Below are 20256 nucleotides of genomic sequence, written 5' to 3' on the forward strand. Positions count from 1 at the left end.
GCTGGTGATCCATCAAGAGCCCCAAGTTTCAGCCCAGCTCGGTGCACTGGTTTCATCATCCCGAGGCTCAAGGACGGGCTGATCCACAGGCTACCTCTGGCTCCCTGCTTCAGAGATCAAAGTGTCTACATCTGAAAAGGAACAAAATTAAGGTCGGCTTTGGATGTTGGAAATGTCGAAACCGCAGTGCCACATTCAATCTTCTTAAAGCATTGTCCTCAGCTGGCTTTTTGGTAACACAAATGTCAAAATATTCCCCAAGTCCAGCTGAGTGACACGTGTTTAGAGTATTTGATGGTGTTGTACACAGAGCGGTGCTGACCTCACTGTGACATTGACTCCCTTCCAGGCCCGCTATCGTACTGCTCAGCCTGACAGGGTCCAGATGCAATTAAATATAATTGTATAATATGTAGTCTGTTTAAGAATATAATTTGCAATGCTTTTCCACTCTTTGATGATATGATGAAAACATCAACCGCTTGTTCTTTGTCAGAGCAGTATTTACCAGGGCTCTGAATCAGTTTTTCACACAGGACCACTGCTCCGTGTGCCACCCACACAACAAAAGAAAGTGCTCAACAAAATACACCAATGAAAAATCGCATGTCCAAAGCCTAAAACACATAAAACACATGCATAAACAATATACATTACATCAGTGACCACCAACTCCCATGCATGCTCACATCAACAGTATATTAATCACTGAAGAGGGGCAGGAAATGTGTTTCCCTGCCTCACACAAAATAAATAAAGAGGGGGATATTCTCACACCATCACCTCATTGTCATCTGCCATGCGCTGCAGCTGCTCGCTTTGTCCATTAGGTGTCGCTCAACTACTGCACCTGGTGCATCCAGCCCCCCCCCAATCTCTGGCCCGGATTGTCTGGGTTCGTAATTGTCACGGGCCAATCACAAGCGAGGTGGGCGGGTCTCCATTGTTACTACAGATACTCGAAGAAGTTTGCACCGACCTGCTGCCTGCAGCTGCACCTATGAGTCTCCACGTTAATGAATAGCCGCGGCCCGCGCGAGACACACGAGCCGATTATGCCGAGATAAAGAGCATCTGACTCGCGCTCCGTCCGATAATGGCATGCGATGGTTCATCCGCGGAGGATTTCCCGGACAAAGTGATGCCCAGAGCGGCTCCGTGCACGTGCAACAACAAGAAGTGCAGGAGTCGGAGCAGCAGTGTTGTCTTCCTGGGATTATTCCTGCTGTCGCTGTCTCTACACGCTGTCACCCTCGTCTGCTATTTGGACCTGCGGTCCGAGGTCAAAAGGGAAATTATCCACCAGAAGCGGGACTCAATGTTGACGCTAGCGGGGAGTGACCTGGCTGACCCGGCGGCGGTGCTCTCACCCGGACACCCGCGACTGGACTCCGGGAGCAGCCGCACCACAGAGCCTCATGAGGTAAAAAAAAAAAACAAAACAAAACAAAACAACACATTTAAATAAAAGAAAGTTAATTTAAAAGTAAACGAGGAGCCATTCAAGGCGACATTGTTCTCATTCCTCACACGGAGGCTGTTCGTGTTCATTCACCTCCGCTCAGTCCTCCTGTTCCCGTATCACGGTGTCAGGTTTTGTGTCTGCGCCCTGTCATGGCATGTTTCTGGGCAACTTATTTTACAGTAGCCTTGTCACGAAGTTTTGTCAGCTCAGTTTCCAGACAAATATGTTTTGAATCAGCGCTCCCGTGTGTGCGTGATTCAGCCTCTTGGACAGAGATGCACAAAGGTATAAGCTTCTAAATCTGTCACCTGGCCAAAGTCTCCTGTTCAGGTAAACACATCCAGAGGGAGGCACATCAAGGAAGTCAAGGAGGGTTGGTGCACTTTGTCCACATCTAATAAGACACTGCTTTAGAAATATAAAGCCCACAATGAACTCATTTGCTGCAGATATTGTTTTATTTGTCCTTAATCAAACCACATGTAACCCAATTTGTCTTGTTTCCAGAACTCTCCCTAAACAGACAGAGGTTGATGCTCAAAACTTAGGCATCCTGCCCAGCTGGATTCACAGGGACGGGTCAGTCAATGTGCTGGAGCAGGTGGACGGAAAATTAACTGGATCACCAGCAGGTGCAAAGCCCAAGGGCTGATGTAAATTCATCAGGACTTAGATGGGGCAGTTGGTACTTGGAGCCGAGCCAGCCTCGTCTCACATGTGTTTTCTTTTCTGGCAGCGGTCTGATTGAATGTTCATTGTGTTGTCTGTGGCTTTGGCAACAGCCGACCCACCCCCCCACTTCACTCCATCACCACCACACACTCACTAATTTCATCAGTACAAAGGGACCAGGCATAGGTCTTAGCTTTGCGTTGCTTGCTCAATTAGCTCACATGTCACCGGGTGTGTAACCTTTTTTTGCAGGGGAAAATAATCCGCCGTGTGGGGCACTGGCTGGACTTTTGCATAAACTGTCAACTCGATCCTCACCCAGAGGATGGAGGCAGTCATTTCTCTGCAGGAAAAAAGATCACAGAGATCAATTTGTTGGTATTGGTGTTTGCCCTGTAACATTTTCCTCTCACAAGTGGGAAGCTGAGCCTATTCATTTAGTCATCAGCGTGTCCTCTGCTAAGCTTATTTTAGTTTGGTTTTCCCGGGTAAAGCCCAGTGAGATGGGCCTGGTATTTAACCCAGATGGTGACGCTTCATGAGGTGAAAGACTGTGGCCCAGCTGTAAATATTTAACAGCGCTGTGATGCTGTCCTTGCCAGATGTCTGCATTAAACAACTCTGATTACACATCCCACAGTTTACATAGTTGGAGAAACAGGAGCATGTGGCATTTGGACGCGGCGGCCGCACTTGTTAGCTTTCCAGGCATTTTCCTTTGAAGAATCTCCTCTGAAGAGCTAAAAATTGTTTATTGGATTTTTCACACAAGTCCTCATCAAAGGCACTTCAGCAGCATCAGTGCAATTCGATGTGATGTGCAGGTATACAGACAAGTGTAACAGATTTGGAAAGTCTTCAGAAGACACGAAGCGAAAACAACCAGTTATAGGAACAAACATGCACACCACATATCTGTTGGGGCAGACATTAAGTGCCAGGCTTTGTCATCATCGCATAGTATCAGTGAGTAACCTCAGTTCACATGGACTTAGTCGGCGTTGTAGTTTGAAAAGAAAAAAAGGCAAGTGGCTTGATGTAATAACAGCTTCGCGCACCACATTAAGTGTGTGTGCCGGATAGTTCTCAACTGGGCCGGTCAGTGTCGAACATCAATCATTTGGCGAAATTCTTTTGAGTCAAACAGAATGGAAAGAGACGTTTTTTCTCAGTTGTGATCGTGGCTTTAGGGAGGATTAAATTCTTTTAAGTGGACTAAAATGAAAAATGACACTGACACTGACTTTAAGACGTATATGTCTTCTCAGAGTGCTCGTGGAAAGAAGCAAATGTGAAAAGCAAACGAAAAGAAAAGAAAAGTTTGGTCACATTTGAATGAATTTTCATCATGTTTTTGTCTCCTTCCATAGAGCAACCGCCCGTCACTTGTAGAAAGTGAACTTCTGAAGGCGTTTTGTACAAAAAATTTTAGATCCACAACTGATCTGAAGGAAGTATGTGTGGCTGTAACTCCCAGATAAGAATCTAGGCTACATGAGCCGTAATACTACAAGTGTCTGATCAGAATCTGTCTGTGAGCAGAGGAGGGACTGCACGTAACTCAGGTTGCAGGGTGATGCGGAGCAAAGAAAACCAGGCAGAACACATGCTATCAAACCAGCACAATGTGAGCCTATCTATATCTGCCATGGTGTCTATGGAATTTTATTTGATCAGTTTCCTTAGATGTAGGTACAGAAATGGAAAATACTCACTGTTAAATGTACAGTAATGGCAGGAAATGTAATAATAGAAACATTTTGGTCAGATCTTTGTTGGAGAATTGCTCTCACACACACTCGACAATAACGTACCACTTAACGTCTCACACTTTTTCAGACACAACTTGTTGCTTCTTAATGAGAGCAGATGATGTGGTCATTTATGATCCGGGCCCGGGGAGTGAACAAACAGTCTTCCCCTCAACAGTCCCAGTTGGTATGCCCTTGAGCAAGGCAGTAAATCCCAGCTGTCCAGCAGATCTGCTGCAGTTCCCAACAGTAAAAAGCCCCTCCCAGGTGTGCGCAGCTCTGAGGAGTGTGATGCAGAGCGTTACCGAACGAGAGCAAGTGTCACTCACAGTCGACTCGACCCTCGTTCACCTGACCCCGGTGAGTGACGCGTCGTAAAACTCGACCCATGGAATATTTAATTGTGTCCGCTCAGATAGCGTTTTTATTCTTCAGCCTAACATTTTTCTTATAACCATTATATGAAATAATTTTCTCCTCTGATGTATGCCTTCAAAGTCTCCCAGAGAACAGATGCTGAAACATCTGGAGTCTAGTTAACGGCTATTAAAAAAGTCAGTTTGATGGGACACAAAGTCCTCAGCAGCATACAAGCTCTGGGGCGCCGGGGTGGGCTGTCACCCATATCTACTTTAATTGTGACCAGTGCATGATTAGTTAAAACAGCGGTATCATATGTACACATGGAGCGAGCCTCCATATCAGGAATCAATCAGTATGGACACAAGTGTCATAAAAGCACGAGGCGGAGGAGGTGGAAACATCAGAGATGTGAGGCTGCAAACTTTTCCATATAAGACTGAATTGCCTTGACAGACAGATGGCGCAGACGCCCAGTAAAGATTAAGTCCAGAGTCACAAACATCTACCAAAATAATAAATTCTCAAAGCATTCGCAGCATTCAGCGAGAAGCCGCGTTGCCAGCAGTGTTGCAACAATCTGAGACGTGATTGGCTGCTGACAGGCAACATTTCCCTTAGGTTGAGGTCCACAGCTTTTTAAGATGACAATCTATGGACACTGTTATTAAATTACCCGAGTTGTGCTTTAAAACACATGGCCCTTTCAGAGAGCAGTGTGTGATGCTGGCTGAGGTAAGGACACTTAATTTTGGATATTATTTTAAGAAGAAAACACGCTGTCACAGTCGCAATTATCAGCATGCTATTAAAGTTAGTAATGCCTGTGCAGCAGTGATGATAATAATAGTAATAAAGTGCTTTTATTGTCATGCTTCTCATGATAGGTATGTAAAGAAAAGAACGTGCCTCCAGATATACAACATACATAAGCACCCAGTGTGCATCTGGCGCCCACAGCCACCAGCCCTGAGTTTCACCTCTTCAACTTTCTAACTTCTTATTCTCAACCACAATTCAGTGACTAATTTTCACTGCTGGTTTAAGATTTAGAGGCGTTACTGCAACCACAACGCCTGGAAATCAGTTTTGCGCAGAAAAACACATGAGCTGTTGCGCTTTTATTTTAATAAACCGCTTTAAAAGTTACAAATGTCAGAGAATTTCTGTGGTCTGAGTGCAGAAACAAGATACAAGCTGTTGTAATAGCAAGTGTTAATAGGGCCAAAAGAAGTCTTGTGATCACTAAATTACACATCCCTGGGGTGACTGAATTTTAGTCATATCCTCACGGAGCAACGGGGAATCGCGTCCTCTGCGCGCAACAGCACCCCCCACGCTTTGAAGCTTTGAAAGCCCTCTAATTAATAGCATTTTTTCCCTCGCGCTGAAAAAGAATGGTTTACTCAATAGTTGGCACTTGGCATACATACCAACACGTTGTCATCCTGATTTACTGTAACTCTGCGTGCCTTTGAAGGGTATGAAGGCTGTAAATGTTGTAATGAAGTGAAATGAAGCAAACAACGGCGCAAAACCATTTCTCACAGTTCTGTAAAGGATTGGCTTTTTTTAGTTTCAATTTTAAAATCACTTTGTTGCCTTCATCTGCAGCACCAGACGCACCGGTTTTGGTAGTAGCCTAGCAGATTGCTTGTTTGTTTTTTGTCGTTCTGCTGGGGCTTAATCTCGGGCCAGGAATTGGCTGTTGAATCATGTTTGGCTGTCAGAACAGACGAAAGTGTAACGCCATATGCCTGAACATACACCCAGAATCCTTTGAGAGGTAAAAGCCCCCTATATGCCAACAGCTGGAGAGGAGATGTGGAGACACCTGCGCGCCAAATGAACAGCAAACGTCGCTGCTCGCGGGAACATCTGGAGCTCTGTGTGTCGACGAACCATTCCAACACATACTCCTCCATCAGGCTGGAATTCCCGTGCTTATAAGGTCAGACATGGCTGGCAGCTGGTCAGGGATGTAGACTTTAACTGCTCTGAGCTTGCCCAACACAGCCAGCGGGGGGTGTTTGACATGATACAGCTCATCCCTCACCACAGGAGGGGGGGGTTCCCACATCTGAGACGAGGTATAGAAGAAACTCAAAACATAACTTTTCTTGTCTGTCTTCTTATGGTCTTTCAGTGGCTCTGCTCGAAAACCACACAAAGAGGCACTGGGAGTTCACGCTGCTTTCCAGAGAAGGAGATTTCTTGCCGTCGGGCTTTAACAACTATGTTTACTTGAGCATCACAGCTGGAAACATGGAGTATGTCATCTTGTACCCAACTGGGTTCGGCCCACGTGGAAAAAAAAAGGGAGAGAGGTCAAAGTGTCTGTCAGTAAGCTTGTCTGCTTCATTCCCAGCAGTGAGAATAAATGATACATCATTATTTATTATCTTTTGATCCATGCTAAGGGGCTGCACGTGTCACCGCGTCAGAGATGTCAGTTATCCAAACTCCAAGCAGATGTCCGGCACAAATATAAGTTGTCTGGTTGCCTGTCCTCAGCCATCCAGCGCCTTCATGCCTCTCACTCTTTCCATTATTTATGCTGACACTCCAAAGTGTGACCGAAAGCGATCTCGTATATATTGCTCTGCTCGACGAAAAGGAGGCTTTGGGTGGTCTTGTTGTGCTCCTAGTGCCGAGTTTCTTTGTCTATGCGATTCTGGGAACCCTCCAAAGATGTGATCACAAACTGGCTGTTCTAACAGAAAGCGACTTTGAAACGATCTGAAACTCTTGAATCCTCAGCACGGAACATTTTTTGTTGTCAGAGCCGGTCACGTCTCGAGCGTGCCACAGTCAGGTCAGCACGTCCTACAGAGTTCATGTGAATGTAGGTCGACCAGAACCAGTCACATAAGAACACAGGCATGCGGTTTGCCCCGCCACTCACTCGCCCATGGGAACACCCCACCACTGTAGCATAGCTTTTCCTGTTTTTTGGGGATGAGCTCAGACCAGCTACATCAGATCCTTTTCTTTGATTTTTTTTTTTTTTTTTTTAGCTTATTCATGCTACCTCTGAATAGGGCTGAGACCAGGTGCCATATGAATGGGTATTGCTCTCAGATTAACTGCAATTCATGTCCTCCTTTTGTATAAAAAGGTGAATTTTAGAGCAGTCGTGTCCAGGTGACTGTCTCAAACGGCAGAAACACAGACAAAAGTGACTTGGGTTACAGGATGGTTTACAGCCCCAGTGGGACAGACAATGACTTGGCCACAAATGAATGCGCTGGCTGACAGTGTCTCACATCTTTTCAAATGCCCCAAGTTGTCTCTGTGCAAACATTATACCCCAAGAATAGAAAAGGCCACTTGTAACATGGGTTTCGCTCTCAAAAAACTTGTATCACTCATGCCTTTTGTTCGCTTCACGGAATTAATACGAGGTGGTCTTGGCTGGTGTTCATATTCCGAGGAGTCTAAAGCAAGTGGCCCTCTTGAATTGTTCTGCCATGTGAATTTTCCATACTCATTAATATTTTCTTTTTTGTTTTTTTTCACCAGGAGAAGTTACTGCACAGAAATAGCGAATTCCACGCCACAGAGGATAACAGGGGCATAACTCAGCGAGCGAAAAGAAGTCCCGGCAAGCAGCCAGAAACAGGTACGTTTGAATTTATCATATACCAAAGCTTGTCCTTACACCTCTATTCAGAAGTTATACTTAAGTTTTAGTGTCCCCCACTTAGCCCTTTTGTATGAGTCAGGCTCAAACTCCAGATTCAGTACCCTTATTGACAAAAAACAAGCACGAACCATTGCTCTCTGGTGCACCTGCGTCACTCTACTTTCTGGATATGCACTTGGCAAAGGCCTTGTCTTCTGTTGAGCAACGGTTTCTCTAGCTCTTGTTTGTTTGGAGGGGATTCAGTACAGTGTAAATAACAGGCTTTTGGTGGGTTTAAAGCTCTTAAATTTTCAAAACCGTTTGTTAATGGTTTGTCACTTTTTGTGGAATTGATTTTTTACTGCTTTGTGCTTACTTAACAAAGCAGCTCCACCGCATAATGTTGCCGAGTTTATAGAGCACAAGATTAAATGGAATGGGATTGATTATTACTTGGATTGCAAACAAGGACAACAAGGAGTTTGGGAGGGTTTCACCAATTTGAAACAGACAGGCGAAGCCCGCGTTGATTTCCCCCGTCTCAAAATAATATCAAGTCCCTGAAATATCTTTTTATCTGTCAAACAAGCACATTGTTGGAATCCAACTGTGTTATCGGTCAGGTCTGAGCCGTCGGAGAACAAGACGAAAAAAATTTTACTTTGTAGTACATGCAGTCGTTTTTAAGAAGCCAGGTGGCCATTTTCTGAAAGAGGGTATCATCTGAGGCTGTGATGGCTTTCATTAATTACTCCAAATTGATTTATCGTAATCAATAGCTCCGCAGAAAACCACATGGCCAATATGTCTGAATTAGCTTTTGTAGTTTTTGTTTAGAATGCCAGCTATGCAAATAAAAAAAGCCGAGCCTTTGAAGTTCCATGTCTGAGTGCAACAAGTGCAGCATGATCACAAGGCATTCCAATGTCTGTGGCGTGACACTGAATACTTGGGGGGAAGTTTAGTGATTGTGTTTAAATTAGAAGAAAAAACTCACCTTTGAGACTTTCTACATAAATCAGTAAAGTCCCGAGCCTCTAAACACTAATCATTCCCAGGTCTCTCCTCTGCTCTCAGCGCACAGACAAAGGCTTTTGTAATCTCAGCCTTAGATGTGTGTTTCTGTGTGTGCCTGCGTGTGTGTGTCCTGTGTTTGCACGTGTGTGCGTATGTGTGCGTTCTGGGCACTCCTAACGGGCACCAGATCCCAGATAGGGCTGCTCGTTAAGAGAAATCTATGCGGATGCATCCAGTCATTTAGCCAGAGGAGAAACACTGGCCATATGTTTGAGGGGGACTCAAACTGTGAGGTTTTAAGGTTAAATGGCCTTTGTAGTTGTAATGACATGGTAAACACAAGAGCAGCGAGACGGCTTTTTGAAAAGGATTCTTCAGCTGCACTCTCTCACACACACACACACACACACACACACACTAAGTGCATTTTGTCTTTCAAGCGCTGACATAGATGCCCCACCAACATCCGTGCACGCACACACATACACATGGCTGTAAAGCGAAGACGCGCGCACACACATGTACACACACTTTCATCTGCATTCTCCATCTGGGCTTAATTCAAAGAAAAGGATTTTGGCAGGATAAAGTATCTCTCTAATGATCTTCTCCAGTTCCACTGCCTGTGAATGCTTAAGGCACTTGTTCATACAGAGGAGGTGAAACCACACTTACAAATTACTACACTAGAAGATACCACAGACTGACATACCTCCACTCCAGTGTTCAGTGCTGAACATCTGAATCTGTTATTTTAGCCCATTTAGGATACCTACACGGAATGAGCGGGATACTCGAGATGTTATCCGAGATGATAATTGTTCGGGAGACCATTTCAAGCTTAATCACGCTGTTTTTGTTTCTTACAGAACCGACTGGGAGAGAAAGAAGGAAAGAGAAGAAAAAAGGTAATACATAATTTAGCCTAAATTCCGGTTATCTCGGTCATTGATTAGACTGCTACCTGCTGCCTACTTTCTGGAAGTATGTGTGAGACGTCATCCAAAATCCAGTAACTATGTTGGCTTTCAGTGTTTAATTCTGTCCGTCAGGCACATTAATCCTGCCTCGTCTTTTTTTTAAATATCAGACTTTACAGCGTGTAAAGATGCTGCACAGGCTGTACACTGGAGGCAAATTTGTGATTACAGGATATATTAAAAAACAAAGATTAACCTTTGCGAACCATTCTGGTTTCTCTCTTCACAGGGAAAAAAAGGTCTGTGCCGGGCCCCCCTGGTCCCCCTGGTCCCCCGGGCCCACAGGGGCCACCGGGCATCCCTGGAATCCCCGGTATTCCAGGAAGCAACGCTGTAGGGCCCGCAGGACCCCCTGGACCCCCCGGGCCGCAGGGACCTCCGGGCACTCAAGGTCCAGCAGGTATTAATACCTAAAATAGAAATGACACGATAACACGCTGAGATAGCCAAGGACTCGAGCCAGAGGAGTGGAAAACACCCACAAGTTTCGAGATTCGTTCTAAGATTACAGTATTTTGCCGCATGCGGACCCGTTCCCACACTAGAAGGGGGCTCAAGTTGTCAAAATCGATGAACTCATTGCCTTCACAGTGAGAGTTTCTGATGCAGGATGTCAAACATAGTGTGGGAGAGCGGTGATCATTCTTTAAACTATTTCACTGTTTGTTTTCTTTTAATCATCATCTCTCCTTTGTTCCCCAGCCGTGTTGAAGGCCAGAAATTTATCATCTCTCTCTCCCGCTCTCTTATTGTTTCAGGGGTTCCCGACAAGACGAAAACAAAAGAATTCCAGGTAGACTATGTCAGCTATTGAAAATTAAATTTCACCCCACACACACACACACACACACACACAGAATCCCAGATGAAGCAGCTGCTCTCTTGTTTTATTGTGTATTCAGATTAGTCACCAGAGATCTTTGTTCCTTTTCAGCCTGCAGTGGTTCACTTGCAAGGACAGGAGACAACCATCCAAGTGAGAGAAGGTGAGTCTTCTGTCTCTTCTCTGCTGGAGCTGCACCCCTGTCTTTGACACACATCAATAAACATGTCAGAGACCTGGGTCTGCAACTGTTCTGCAGACTTACACCAGAATAAATGTAAGAGTTTACGGTTTAGGGGACTAAATGTTGCCACCAATGTTTACTTTAAGATTAGGTAAGATTATAGTAACCCTAAAGTAATCCTATAGCTATTACAGGATTAGTATTCAGTTATAGGCTTATGTTATAAGTCAGACTTGTGTTGACTCCGGAGCGGAGGCCTCGCATGCTAGCAGATTTAGGTTTCCCTGCATAACCTTGTCAGCCTGAGAGGAGTGTAAGCATCATTAGCAGGTTTATATTTTCTGCCAGCGCCAAGCTCTGGTTGAGGTTAAACACTGCTGAAAGCTGTTTATGTTGACTGTTTGCCTCTTTGTTTGTTTGTTGTGACATGTTTAGATCTGTCTGAAGGCATCCTTAGGAACTGGAAGATGGTATCCATCCATCACCGCGTGTTTAAAATGCACTCTCGCTCTGGAGAGCTGGAGGTGCTGCTGGACGGTGTCTACTTCATATATAGTCAGGTAGAAGTGAGTACGGTCCTTGACGTAACTCTTATAATTTACAGTTCAGAGTCAAAAGAACTGGCAGTTCCTCTGTAGCTAAGCTTAAAAACCTGCTTGCTTTGCTGATCCGTAAATGTTTGAGTGATATTATTATGAGACATATTCCCCCCCCCCCCCCCCGTGGCTTAGCGTCTATAACTCAAACCCTTGTTTGCTACTCTGATATTCCAGCTGTTCCAGCTTTAAATAAGCTCTTTAATATCATGTGGACTTGTTTTGACTACCCTCTCAGTCTCGTGTGCATTTTATGTCTCCACCAGGTGTACTACCTCAACTTCACCGACATTGCCAGCTATGAGGTGATGGTGGACTCCAACCCGTTCCTCCGCTGCACCTGCAGCATCGAGACGGGCCAGCGCAAGTTCAACACCTGCTACACGGCTGGAGTGAGCCTGCTCCGCGCCGGCCAGAGGATCTCCATACGCATAGTGTATGAGGACACACTCATCAGCATGACCAATCACACCACCTTCCTGGGAAGTGTCAGACTTGGAGAGGCTCCATCTGCTGGACAGAACTGATAACTGCACAGCCACCAGCACTCTACATGAAATGCCCCCGTCTTGCCCCCGCCGTTCAGGGGCAACTCAAATCCCTCGGGTTATTAAAGGTCGAGGGAGCCCCCAGGTGACTTGTGTTCACTCTCACAGCTCTGTATTAAAAAGGGAACAACATAGACTGTCACACTTCCCCCTCACGTTGATTCTGTGCAAAGAGATGAGCCTCGATGAGCCTCGTCAAACAAAAGGTCCTATTTATAGCCCCCATTTTGTGTCAACACGGACGGCATCTCTCTTTATAACAAGGAAGGACACTGCGCTGACATGTACTTAATACTTACTATTTTTAAGTGCTGTTGAATGATAATCTTGTATCTCCAAAAACACCAGCTACTCAAAATGTTTTATTCGCAGTTTGTATACAGGGCCATTTTAATTAATTTAATTATATAAACAATTATAAGTGGTTAAAGCTCCATATGCCCCAGGGTTATAAGAATGATTAAAGATCATATACATGTTCAAAGCACTTATAAAGGTATCTATGCAAAGCTGAGACACATCCATAAAAACTGGAGTTATAAGGTATTCACGGAGCAACAGCACTATATATTTTGCACACATTTGCACTACAGCATCCCTGCAGAATATCAGTGATATGTTTTGTTACAGTGCTATTGTTTTAGTTACCGTATGAATGAATCCATGTGGAAAAATGATAGTTGTTTATACGTCTCTGTACATATTGTATATAAAAAGGGATATACTTTTGTAAATGGAGTTGATTGATGGATTAAAATGTTTCATTTTCTGTCTAAATGCATTCGTCTGTCTTTTGTGTGTGTGCGGCGGGTGGTATTGATTTAAAAGGTTAAAACTTCTCTTTCATATTGAACTCCGCTGGCACAAGTATTGACAAGAACAAATGATGTTCTCGGAGTGAGGCCTTTGGCTTTATTAAAATGTGGCTTTTTACTTTGACTGCGAGTTTCACAATGCGCTGCAAATTTGGCTGTAATCTTCATACAATCTAAATGAGTTCCATCTTGAGAGGCAGAGAGGAGATAGTTCCTCATTTAGGACCTAATTTTAAGAACTGAACATTTAGGTTTCCGGGGTTAACTGATGTGTGACCTCACCCATTTGAGTAACTTGAGGACATGCAGTCTGTCTCGCTGGTCTCACAATGCTTTACAATGCTTTATTATCACTCACAGCATTTATGTTTTGTCTTAGTCTTTTCCTGGTGCACAAAGCCAGTGTTTTAGAAAATGATTTTCGCAAACTCCAAGGGGACATAATTCTACAATTAAATCAGCCACGTTCTGAGGGAGTCAATGGGAAAACAGCCAAGATGTCTAAAACAAGGGAGGTATGTCACTGATTATGCAGGATGGAGTCATCTTGGACATTGTACTACTGAGATTTATGCCATTAGTGAGTGTTCAGATAGCGCTGCAATAATAAATTTTCTCCTAATGCTTTGTTTTCTCATAGGACATAAAGCCAAGTACTTTGCAGAAAGCTCAGAGTTCTCTGAAGATATCTTCTAGCAGAGTAAAACGGGAACAGGGCAGCCACAGAGGTGGGTTGGAGCTGAGAACTGAAAATGTGTCCATTAGTCACAGTATAATCTGGTAGTGAGAGCATAAACAGTATATGCTAAGTTAATAAAATTAAAGTATTATGTTTATTCCTTCCTCTTGCCAGCTCCAACATCATTCCTGCAGTTAACAGCTAACACCAACAAACAGCCAGACATAAGAGGTAAAACTAAATTCAAGTCTTTGGCTTTAGCATCGTGCCGTATGCCATTATTTTGAGTAAGTGTATCTTGCCATCTCCCGCAGGAAATATAACAGTGATCCCTTGGACTGTTTCTGCGCAGCAAGGAAATACAATTTCACAAAAGGAAAACAGAATTGTTGTCCAAGAGGATGGATATTACTTGGTGTTTGGACAAGTATTGTGTCACTGTAACTCAAGCATAACTAAATTGATATTACATCTGATTTGTTCCAACTGTTCCGCTAATGTTCTGCTTTATTCACAGGTTTTGTTCAATAGCCCGAGTCGAGCTATGGGTCATGTCATTCGAAGTTGGTGTTCCACTACAACGGGGACAACATCAACAGAGCTCTTGCGTTGCCTGCAGGAGATGCCCGATGAAACTCCTGCCAATACGTGCTACACCGCAGGTCAGTGAGCTGGTGCTGTGAGCCTGCATTGTGGCCGCTACAGGAAATAGTTCAACATTTTGAAAATTATGTTTATGCACTTTCTTGCTTAGAGTTACATGAGAAGCTATCACTCTCATGTCCTTTTGGGAAATACAAGGCAGACAGTTAGCTTAGTTTAGATTAGCACACAGACTAGCTAGTCTGGCTCTGTCCAAACCATAAATAAAATTTGCCTCCTCGCTCTTATGTACCTTGAGTTATTATTTTTCTTTTTTATTTGTGCACGTGTAAATGCGACACATGGTGGTACATACATGCATGTTTGACAGCTAGCGCTGCCTGCCCCACAAAGCTTCTCTTGTATGCATTACCTAACATCATGTATAAGTTTACATGATAGATTTATAATAATACCTAGTCGCCAAGATGGCACCTATTCATTCCAATGGAGTTGCTCATCTGGTGCATACTGTATGGAAAAAAAATCATATTAGCAAGAGAGCAGGCGTGAACCGCAGAGGATTTTTTTGCTGCAATACCGCGAGCGGCCACTGGGAAAACTGGCTGCAAGGCAGAGCAGCATTCCTGTGGGTGTGGTTTACATTGATAAAGATAAAATATTCAGTTTTAATGCATTGATTTGGCATCCCACTAGTTTGTAGATAGGCTATTTGAGCTCAATATGATGCTACAGAAATGCCACTAACTAACGATCTGTCATTCTTTAAGGGGTAAATAGCAGACATCTCAGTTAGCTCTCTTTGTTATCAACGTATTAATTATATTATATCAAATGTTCTGAGTGGCAAAATACATCACATCTTTTTAGCATTCGTGTTGTTTCCATGTTACAACTCGAAGCTCATGAACACACCGAAGTTGAAAGAACGACATGAGTGCACCACTGGCGTTGGCTAGTGAAGGTCTTGACTCCAGTCCAATTTAATCTGCCCTCACTTGTTCATGCTGTTGCTGCACAATAGAATGACACATTAGGGAATCATAAGCACTCAGATGTTTCAGACGCCCATCATGGGTTTCATCATCACCCTGAGGTTTCCACACTGCTTCTGGCCAATTACACTTCCGTCTTTGTACAGACTAAATGAATGAGATATTCTGTGTTAATTTTGTGAGCTTTACTTGGTGGTAGAGGGATCTTGCTACATCAGGACAGAGCCAGGCTAGCTGTTTCCCTGTGTTTCCACTCTTTGTACTAAGCTAAGCTAACCGGCTGCTAGTTTTAGCTTCATTTTAAGCATACAGGCATGAGAGTGGCATTGATCTTCTCATCGAACGCTGAGCAAAAATTGGTTAGTGTTCATTTCCCAAAATGCTGCACTATTCCTTTAACTTAAGCAGCCTCCCCACCATGCTCTGTAAACACCAGGGGTCTCATTTCTAAACACTGCGTGCGAATGAAATGAGGCCTAAAAGAGGCGTACGCCACTTCCCACGTTAAAACTGTGATCTATAAAAACAGACTTGATGGGAGAAACTCTGATCCATGCTTACAAACATTTTGTAGACAGGAAATTGGCAACACAGATGGTGGGGTGAAAGCCTGATTGTAGAAACTGTCGCATATTTTTGAGTGCATGCCATTTTTGGCTTTTTTCCATATGTACATTTTTAGCATGGATTCTATGCACTGTTTCTTAAATGGCACCCCAAATGAGGGAATATCTTTTGAGACTGGCATCCATCCCTCCAGTACAGCTCTAGAGATTTGTAAAGTCCATGCCAAGCAGCATTGAAGCTGGCCTCACTCGGAGACATATGTCAGTTTTTCTTTTAATTTCTCACCCATCTTGTATCTCCTCTGATGCCCTCTTTTATGTATCCTCTGTTACAGGTGTGGTGCAGCTGCGTCGGGACGACGAGCTAGAATTGGTGATACCATGCAGGCCCCAAGCCCTCATCTCTATGGATGCAGAATGGACCTTTTTTGGTGTCATACAGCTGAACTGAAACAAGACAGTATGACAATGATAACTGTGCAGCTCGTTGCTGCAGGATGTAGGAAACTGACACTGAGCCGTGTGAGGGGATGCTGATAAAGGGCAAAGTGACAGCAGCAGGAAAACTGTCGGGACCTGTCATTAATCTCTGGGACATACATAATGAACTTTTAAATTAACTGCCCATCTCATGTGTCTGTTTTCTTTTTTGGAAGACTTTTAAAATCCTCTGTCTTTAAACCGATATCTTTCAGGTAGTCCACCTGGGCCTGTCCCCCAGCATTGTTTACGTGAGCTACCACCTCCTTTCATCGGTCTATTTTCGCATGTCTCTTTATACCTTGCTGGGGGCCTCCCTCCAGCTCCACCTCCGCGCCGTCTGTTTATTTGTTCCTCTCATCTATTTTAGAATGGTTTCCGTTTTCCTCAGACTTTGACAGGAACAAACAAAGGTATAAATTTATATCGCTCGGGAGGTGTTTTTCTGGTTGACACAAAGTCAGCGCTGTAAATACTTTAATATATTGTAACGAAATTTAAGCTGTAGTTGGAATTATAGGCCTTAGTGGAGATAAATTCTCATAAGAAGTTTGTTTGAATGTATACATTTGTTTAATTTGTTACATTAAACACAAAAATACAACCATCTTTGTCTAAAAGCCTGTTTTATCCAAATGAAAAAGTTCTGGGATGTTTTCTTAATAGAAAGTGATGTATCTGTGGTCAAGCCTTTAATGTCTAAACATAGTATCTGCAGTGCCTATCTGGTGTCCACAGCTGTTTTCTCTCTCCCTTTTTTTTAATGAAGCATGCCTATAAGAGGGGGTGTGTGTGTGTATATATGAGCTCTGACAGCAGTCGTGCTACAGTTTAACAGCAGCAGAAGCAGCTGCAGAGGGAGGATGGTCAGACACATGTTCTCTAATCTCCTACTACTCTGGTCACTCAGCCATGACCTTTACATAACTGGACTGCCACATCATGAGCCACAGGTAGGCCCTGAGATTTATAATTCTAATTTTGTTCTAATCTGCAAACATCTTTTAGTTTCCTCTCTGTGGTTCAGTCTTTGATTATGATTAATGTTTCTATCATTTCAAGGAGCAGTCCTGGAACAACCAGAGTCTTGATTCTGTCCCTCTGGATTTGGATGTAAGGCTTAGAAGACTAGACCTGTCCAATAACTTCATCAGACAGTTGCACACACTTGCTTTGCCATACTTGGAACAGCTGGACCTGAGCTCCAACCAGCTGGATCTCATCTCCGAAGGGGCTTTTGAAAACCTGGCTCGACTTGAGAAGTTGAATTTGTCCAGAAATGCACTGAACAACAACTTTGGCAGGAACGGCAAGGCCCTCCAAACCATCAGTAGACTGAAGAGTTTGGACATATCAATGAACGGCTTGAGAGATGATGCAATGGAAGTGTACCTCCGAAACAAATCTTCTCTTGATCAGCTTAAGATGACTGGTAATGCTTTAACGAGACTTTCACACAGCTTGTTCAAAGAGAGTACAGGTTTGAGGGCCATTACTATTGATGACAACCAGATATCGGTGATAGAGCAGGGAACGTTTGAACCATTGGTTCATTTAGAGATGCTCGACTTGGCCAGAAATAACCTCGCATATATCTGTGATTTCAAATTGCCTCAAGTTAAATATCTAAACCTCAGTCAAAATTCAGTGGAGTTCTTTGTCACGCATGAGAATGACCAGATGTACAGGCTTGAAATCCTCGACCTGAGTCACAACAAACTCATTTATTTCCCAATTGTTCCAAAAATGAATCGTTTAAAGTATCTTTATCTACAGAATAATATGGTTGGTGCCTTACAGTCAGAGGCTACAATGGTATCACAGGCCAACGCTCTTTACAGGGAGATTATGGGTGAAAAAACACCTAGAAAAAATAACCTGCACTCAAACTGGAGGCTGATGCCACTGACTTATATTGACTTGAGCTATAACCACTTCACATCTTTCCCACTGGAGACTTTGAGCCGTCTCTTAAAGTTAGAAACTCTAAATTTCAGTGATAACTGTTTGCAAAACATCACCTGGAATATACGAAATGATCAATCAGGGCACCGTCGGCAGCTTTTCTTCCCCTCCTTAAAGTACCTCGACCTGCAAAGTAACGGACTTGCATCCATTTCCCCACTATTTCTTAATGCGCTCACGCAAATAGAAACATTAAATCTCCAAGACAATTCAGTGCAACCATGTGCCCCGATGGAGCATTTTCCGAGCTCTCAGCCACCGCACCACATGAATCTCAACGCATCCTGTGTTGTCTTTGGGCAGTTAAGGACTCTTAAACACCTCAACCTTAAAGACAACAACATCGAAATGCTTCACCCAAACACATTTCAGAAAACCTCTTTGGTTTCTCTAAACCTCGCAAGCAATGCACATATGGGAATGCAAGAAGGCTCATTGGAAGGTGTGCAAGAGACTCTTCAGTCCTTGATCATCAGTGAAATAAACATGACCACCTCTGAGCTGTCTTTACCCTGCATGCCAGTGTTAACGGAGCTGAACGTATCTAACAACCATCTAGATGGGATACCCAGCAGCTTGAGCTGCTCTCCTCTGAGAAGAATTGACATAAGGAATAATCGTTTCGCCACTTTAAACCAGTCTTTGATTCTTGCTTTATCTGTAAGCCTCAATGTTATGTATATTAGTGGAAATTATTTTAACTGTTGTGACAGTAAATGGCTGAAAATACTTCACGAGCTTAAGATAAAACTGCCTGATGTGAGCGATGCTGTGTGCTTTACAAGTGATGGAAACATTGTAATGACAGAGTATCTGAGAAATCCTTCAGTGAATTGTTTGTTTCACACAAAAGCACAGGAAGTCCACTTTGGAACAATGATCATCATTGTTTTATTTGTAATTGTTATTTTAACAGTGTTCATCATAATCACCAGGAAGGCGTGTTTCACACAGACATCATTTAGTGTGACGTGATTGTTCTGTAAACGCACATGGCTTACATAAAGTAAGCAAACCAAACCCAGCTCAGAAACTGGATAGCAAACTGTAACCAAAGCATACTTCCTGTGTCTTTCATTGTGCATGATCCTTTTTACGATGAACAGAAGTGGGGTTTAATGGCTGCTTGGACTATAAAAACTAGATTTTCAGATAATAAAATGCAGTCAAACCTTCATCATCTGTCATGATTTATCCTCATCTCCATTCAAGCCTTTCTTGTATGACTAACCCTGCAACATTTTTAGCTTAGTAGAACACGCATCCTGCTGTGTGACCTTTGCAGCCAAAGTGTTGTGATTGAAATTGGCTTTATTGACTCCCAAGCTGTTTGGTTACATTGCGTGCCAAATCACTAATCAGGCGAGAATTCTTGCCCATCCTTCATTGTGAAATATTTGTTTGCAACTGAAAATTAAACTTGGCTCAAATTTTTCTGACGTCTGCGAGGCCTTGCACAACGTTCCCAGAATCTGGACTCCTGAACAATCCAATAAAAACGCCAATAGGAGACCTACGAGTTTTTGAATTACCATAAAATATATATATATATATATATATTTTATATATATTTATTTGACAGTGTGTGCAAGATTCATTTGAATACATATAACTTTCTGCATCTGTTTGTGTTTTGTTGTGTAGAATTTATGTGGCTCTCACACTGGTTATCAAATACATTGGTGAATATGGCACCAGTTATGCTGTACATAATAAACATGCTGTGTCTAATAGCCAGAATATGTTGGCAGTCTTCATTCTGGAATATGAATCCTCTATTTCTATACCTGCAAAAATAAATCACTGAGGTTTGGAGAGGAAAAGTATCTGTTTCTGTGAATTTATGTTTTTAGTTGAGCAACTTCAATTCCACCAAGTCATAAAACATTGACTAGCAGGGCTGCTATCATTCACTGTGAGATGTCTTTGGTTAAACTAACAACACATGAATAAACTTCTTATAAAATTTTATCCCACACTGCTGATCCACAGTGAGTTGAGCTGATTGTCTGGGGGAAAATGTGCAAAAGCCTCATCACATGTTGCAGTTTAAAATGAATAAAAAGGAATCTAAAGATCTGACTACAAACTGAGCGAGTAGTCAAGGGTTTACTGGGGAGAAACTGCCGTTG

At 43.2% G+C, this 20256-nt stretch overlaps 3 protein-coding genes across 4 annotated transcripts; all 3 read left to right on the forward strand.

Annotated features, from left to right (window-relative positions):
- Positions 1-286: 286 nt before the first annotated feature.
- On the forward strand, positions 287-12788 carry LOC125894677 (ectodysplasin-A-like). The gene is made up of 8 exons (XM_049586247.1): positions 287-1423; positions 7771-7870; positions 9760-9798; positions 10100-10270; positions 10629-10663; positions 10805-10856; positions 11313-11443; positions 11740-12788. Exons 1-8 carry the CDS (start codon positions 1097-1099, stop codon positions 11998-12000), a joined length of 1116 nt encoding a protein of 371 aa, XP_049442204.1. The 5' UTR covers positions 287-1096; the 3' UTR covers positions 12001-12788.
- A 348-nt stretch (positions 12789-13136) lies between these two features.
- On the forward strand, positions 13137-16759 carry LOC125894445 (tumor necrosis factor ligand superfamily member 13B-like). Of its 2 annotated transcripts, XM_049585818.1 has the most exons (6): positions 13137-13351; positions 13477-13564; positions 13690-13746; positions 13830-13942; positions 14033-14177; positions 16015-16759. In XM_049585818.1, exons 1-6 carry the CDS (start codon positions 13166-13168, stop codon positions 16128-16130), a joined length of 705 nt encoding a protein of 234 aa, XP_049441775.1. In that variant the 5' UTR covers positions 13137-13165; the 3' UTR covers positions 16131-16759. The 2 variants fall into 2 exon arrangements, with proteins under 2 accessions (XP_049441775.1, XP_049441774.1); XM_049585817.1 differs by having other exon boundaries at positions 13830-14177.
- A 222-nt stretch (positions 16760-16981) lies between these two features.
- Positions 16982-19710, forward strand: LOC125894238 (transforming growth factor beta activator LRRC32-like). The gene is made up of 2 exons (XM_049585517.1): positions 16982-17112; positions 17222-19710. Exons 1-2 carry the CDS (start codon positions 17023-17025, stop codon positions 19097-19099), a joined length of 1968 nt encoding a protein of 655 aa, XP_049441474.1. The 5' UTR covers positions 16982-17022; the 3' UTR covers positions 19100-19710.
- Positions 19711-20256: the final 546 nt, after the last annotated feature.

This window comes from Epinephelus fuscoguttatus, linkage group LG9 (genome assembly GCF_011397635.1).
Source record: "Epinephelus fuscoguttatus linkage group LG9, E.fuscoguttatus.final_Chr_v1".
NCBI classification, from domain to species: Eukaryota; Metazoa; Chordata; class Actinopteri; order Perciformes; family Serranidae; genus Epinephelus; species Epinephelus fuscoguttatus.

Bases quoted from the DNA above. Each gene is read 5' to 3' on its own strand.
- LOC125894677 (XM_049586247.1), top strand. From the start codon at position 1,097: ATGGCATGCGATGGTTCATCCGCGGAGGATTTCCCGGACAAAGTGATG. The intron at 7,871-9,759 runs GTACGTTTGAAT...TGTTTCTTACAG, and splicing joins CGGCAAGCAGCCAGAAACAG to AACCGACTGGGAGAGAAAGA. The intron at 10,857-11,312 runs GTGAGTCTTCTG...TGACATGTTTAG, and splicing joins AACCATCCAAGTGAGAGAAG to ATCTGTCTGAAGGCATCCTT.
- LOC125894445 (XM_049585817.1), top strand. From the start codon at position 13,166: ATGCTTTACAATGCTTTATTATCACTCACAGCATTTATGTTTTGTCTT. The intron at 13,352-13,476 runs GTATGTCACTGA...GTTTTCTCATAG, and splicing joins AGATGTCTAAAACAAGGGAG to GACATAAAGCCAAGTACTTT. The intron at 13,565-13,689 runs GTGGGTTGGAGC...TCCTCTTGCCAG, and splicing joins GGAACAGGGCAGCCACAGAG to CTCCAACATCATTCCTGCAG.
- LOC125894238 (XM_049585517.1), top strand. From the start codon at position 17,023: ATGGTCAGACACATGTTCTCTAATCTCCTACTACTCTGGTCACTCAGC. The intron at 17,113-17,221 runs GTAGGCCCTGAG...TATCATTTCAAG, and splicing joins TGCCACATCATGAGCCACAG to GAGCAGTCCTGGAACAACCA.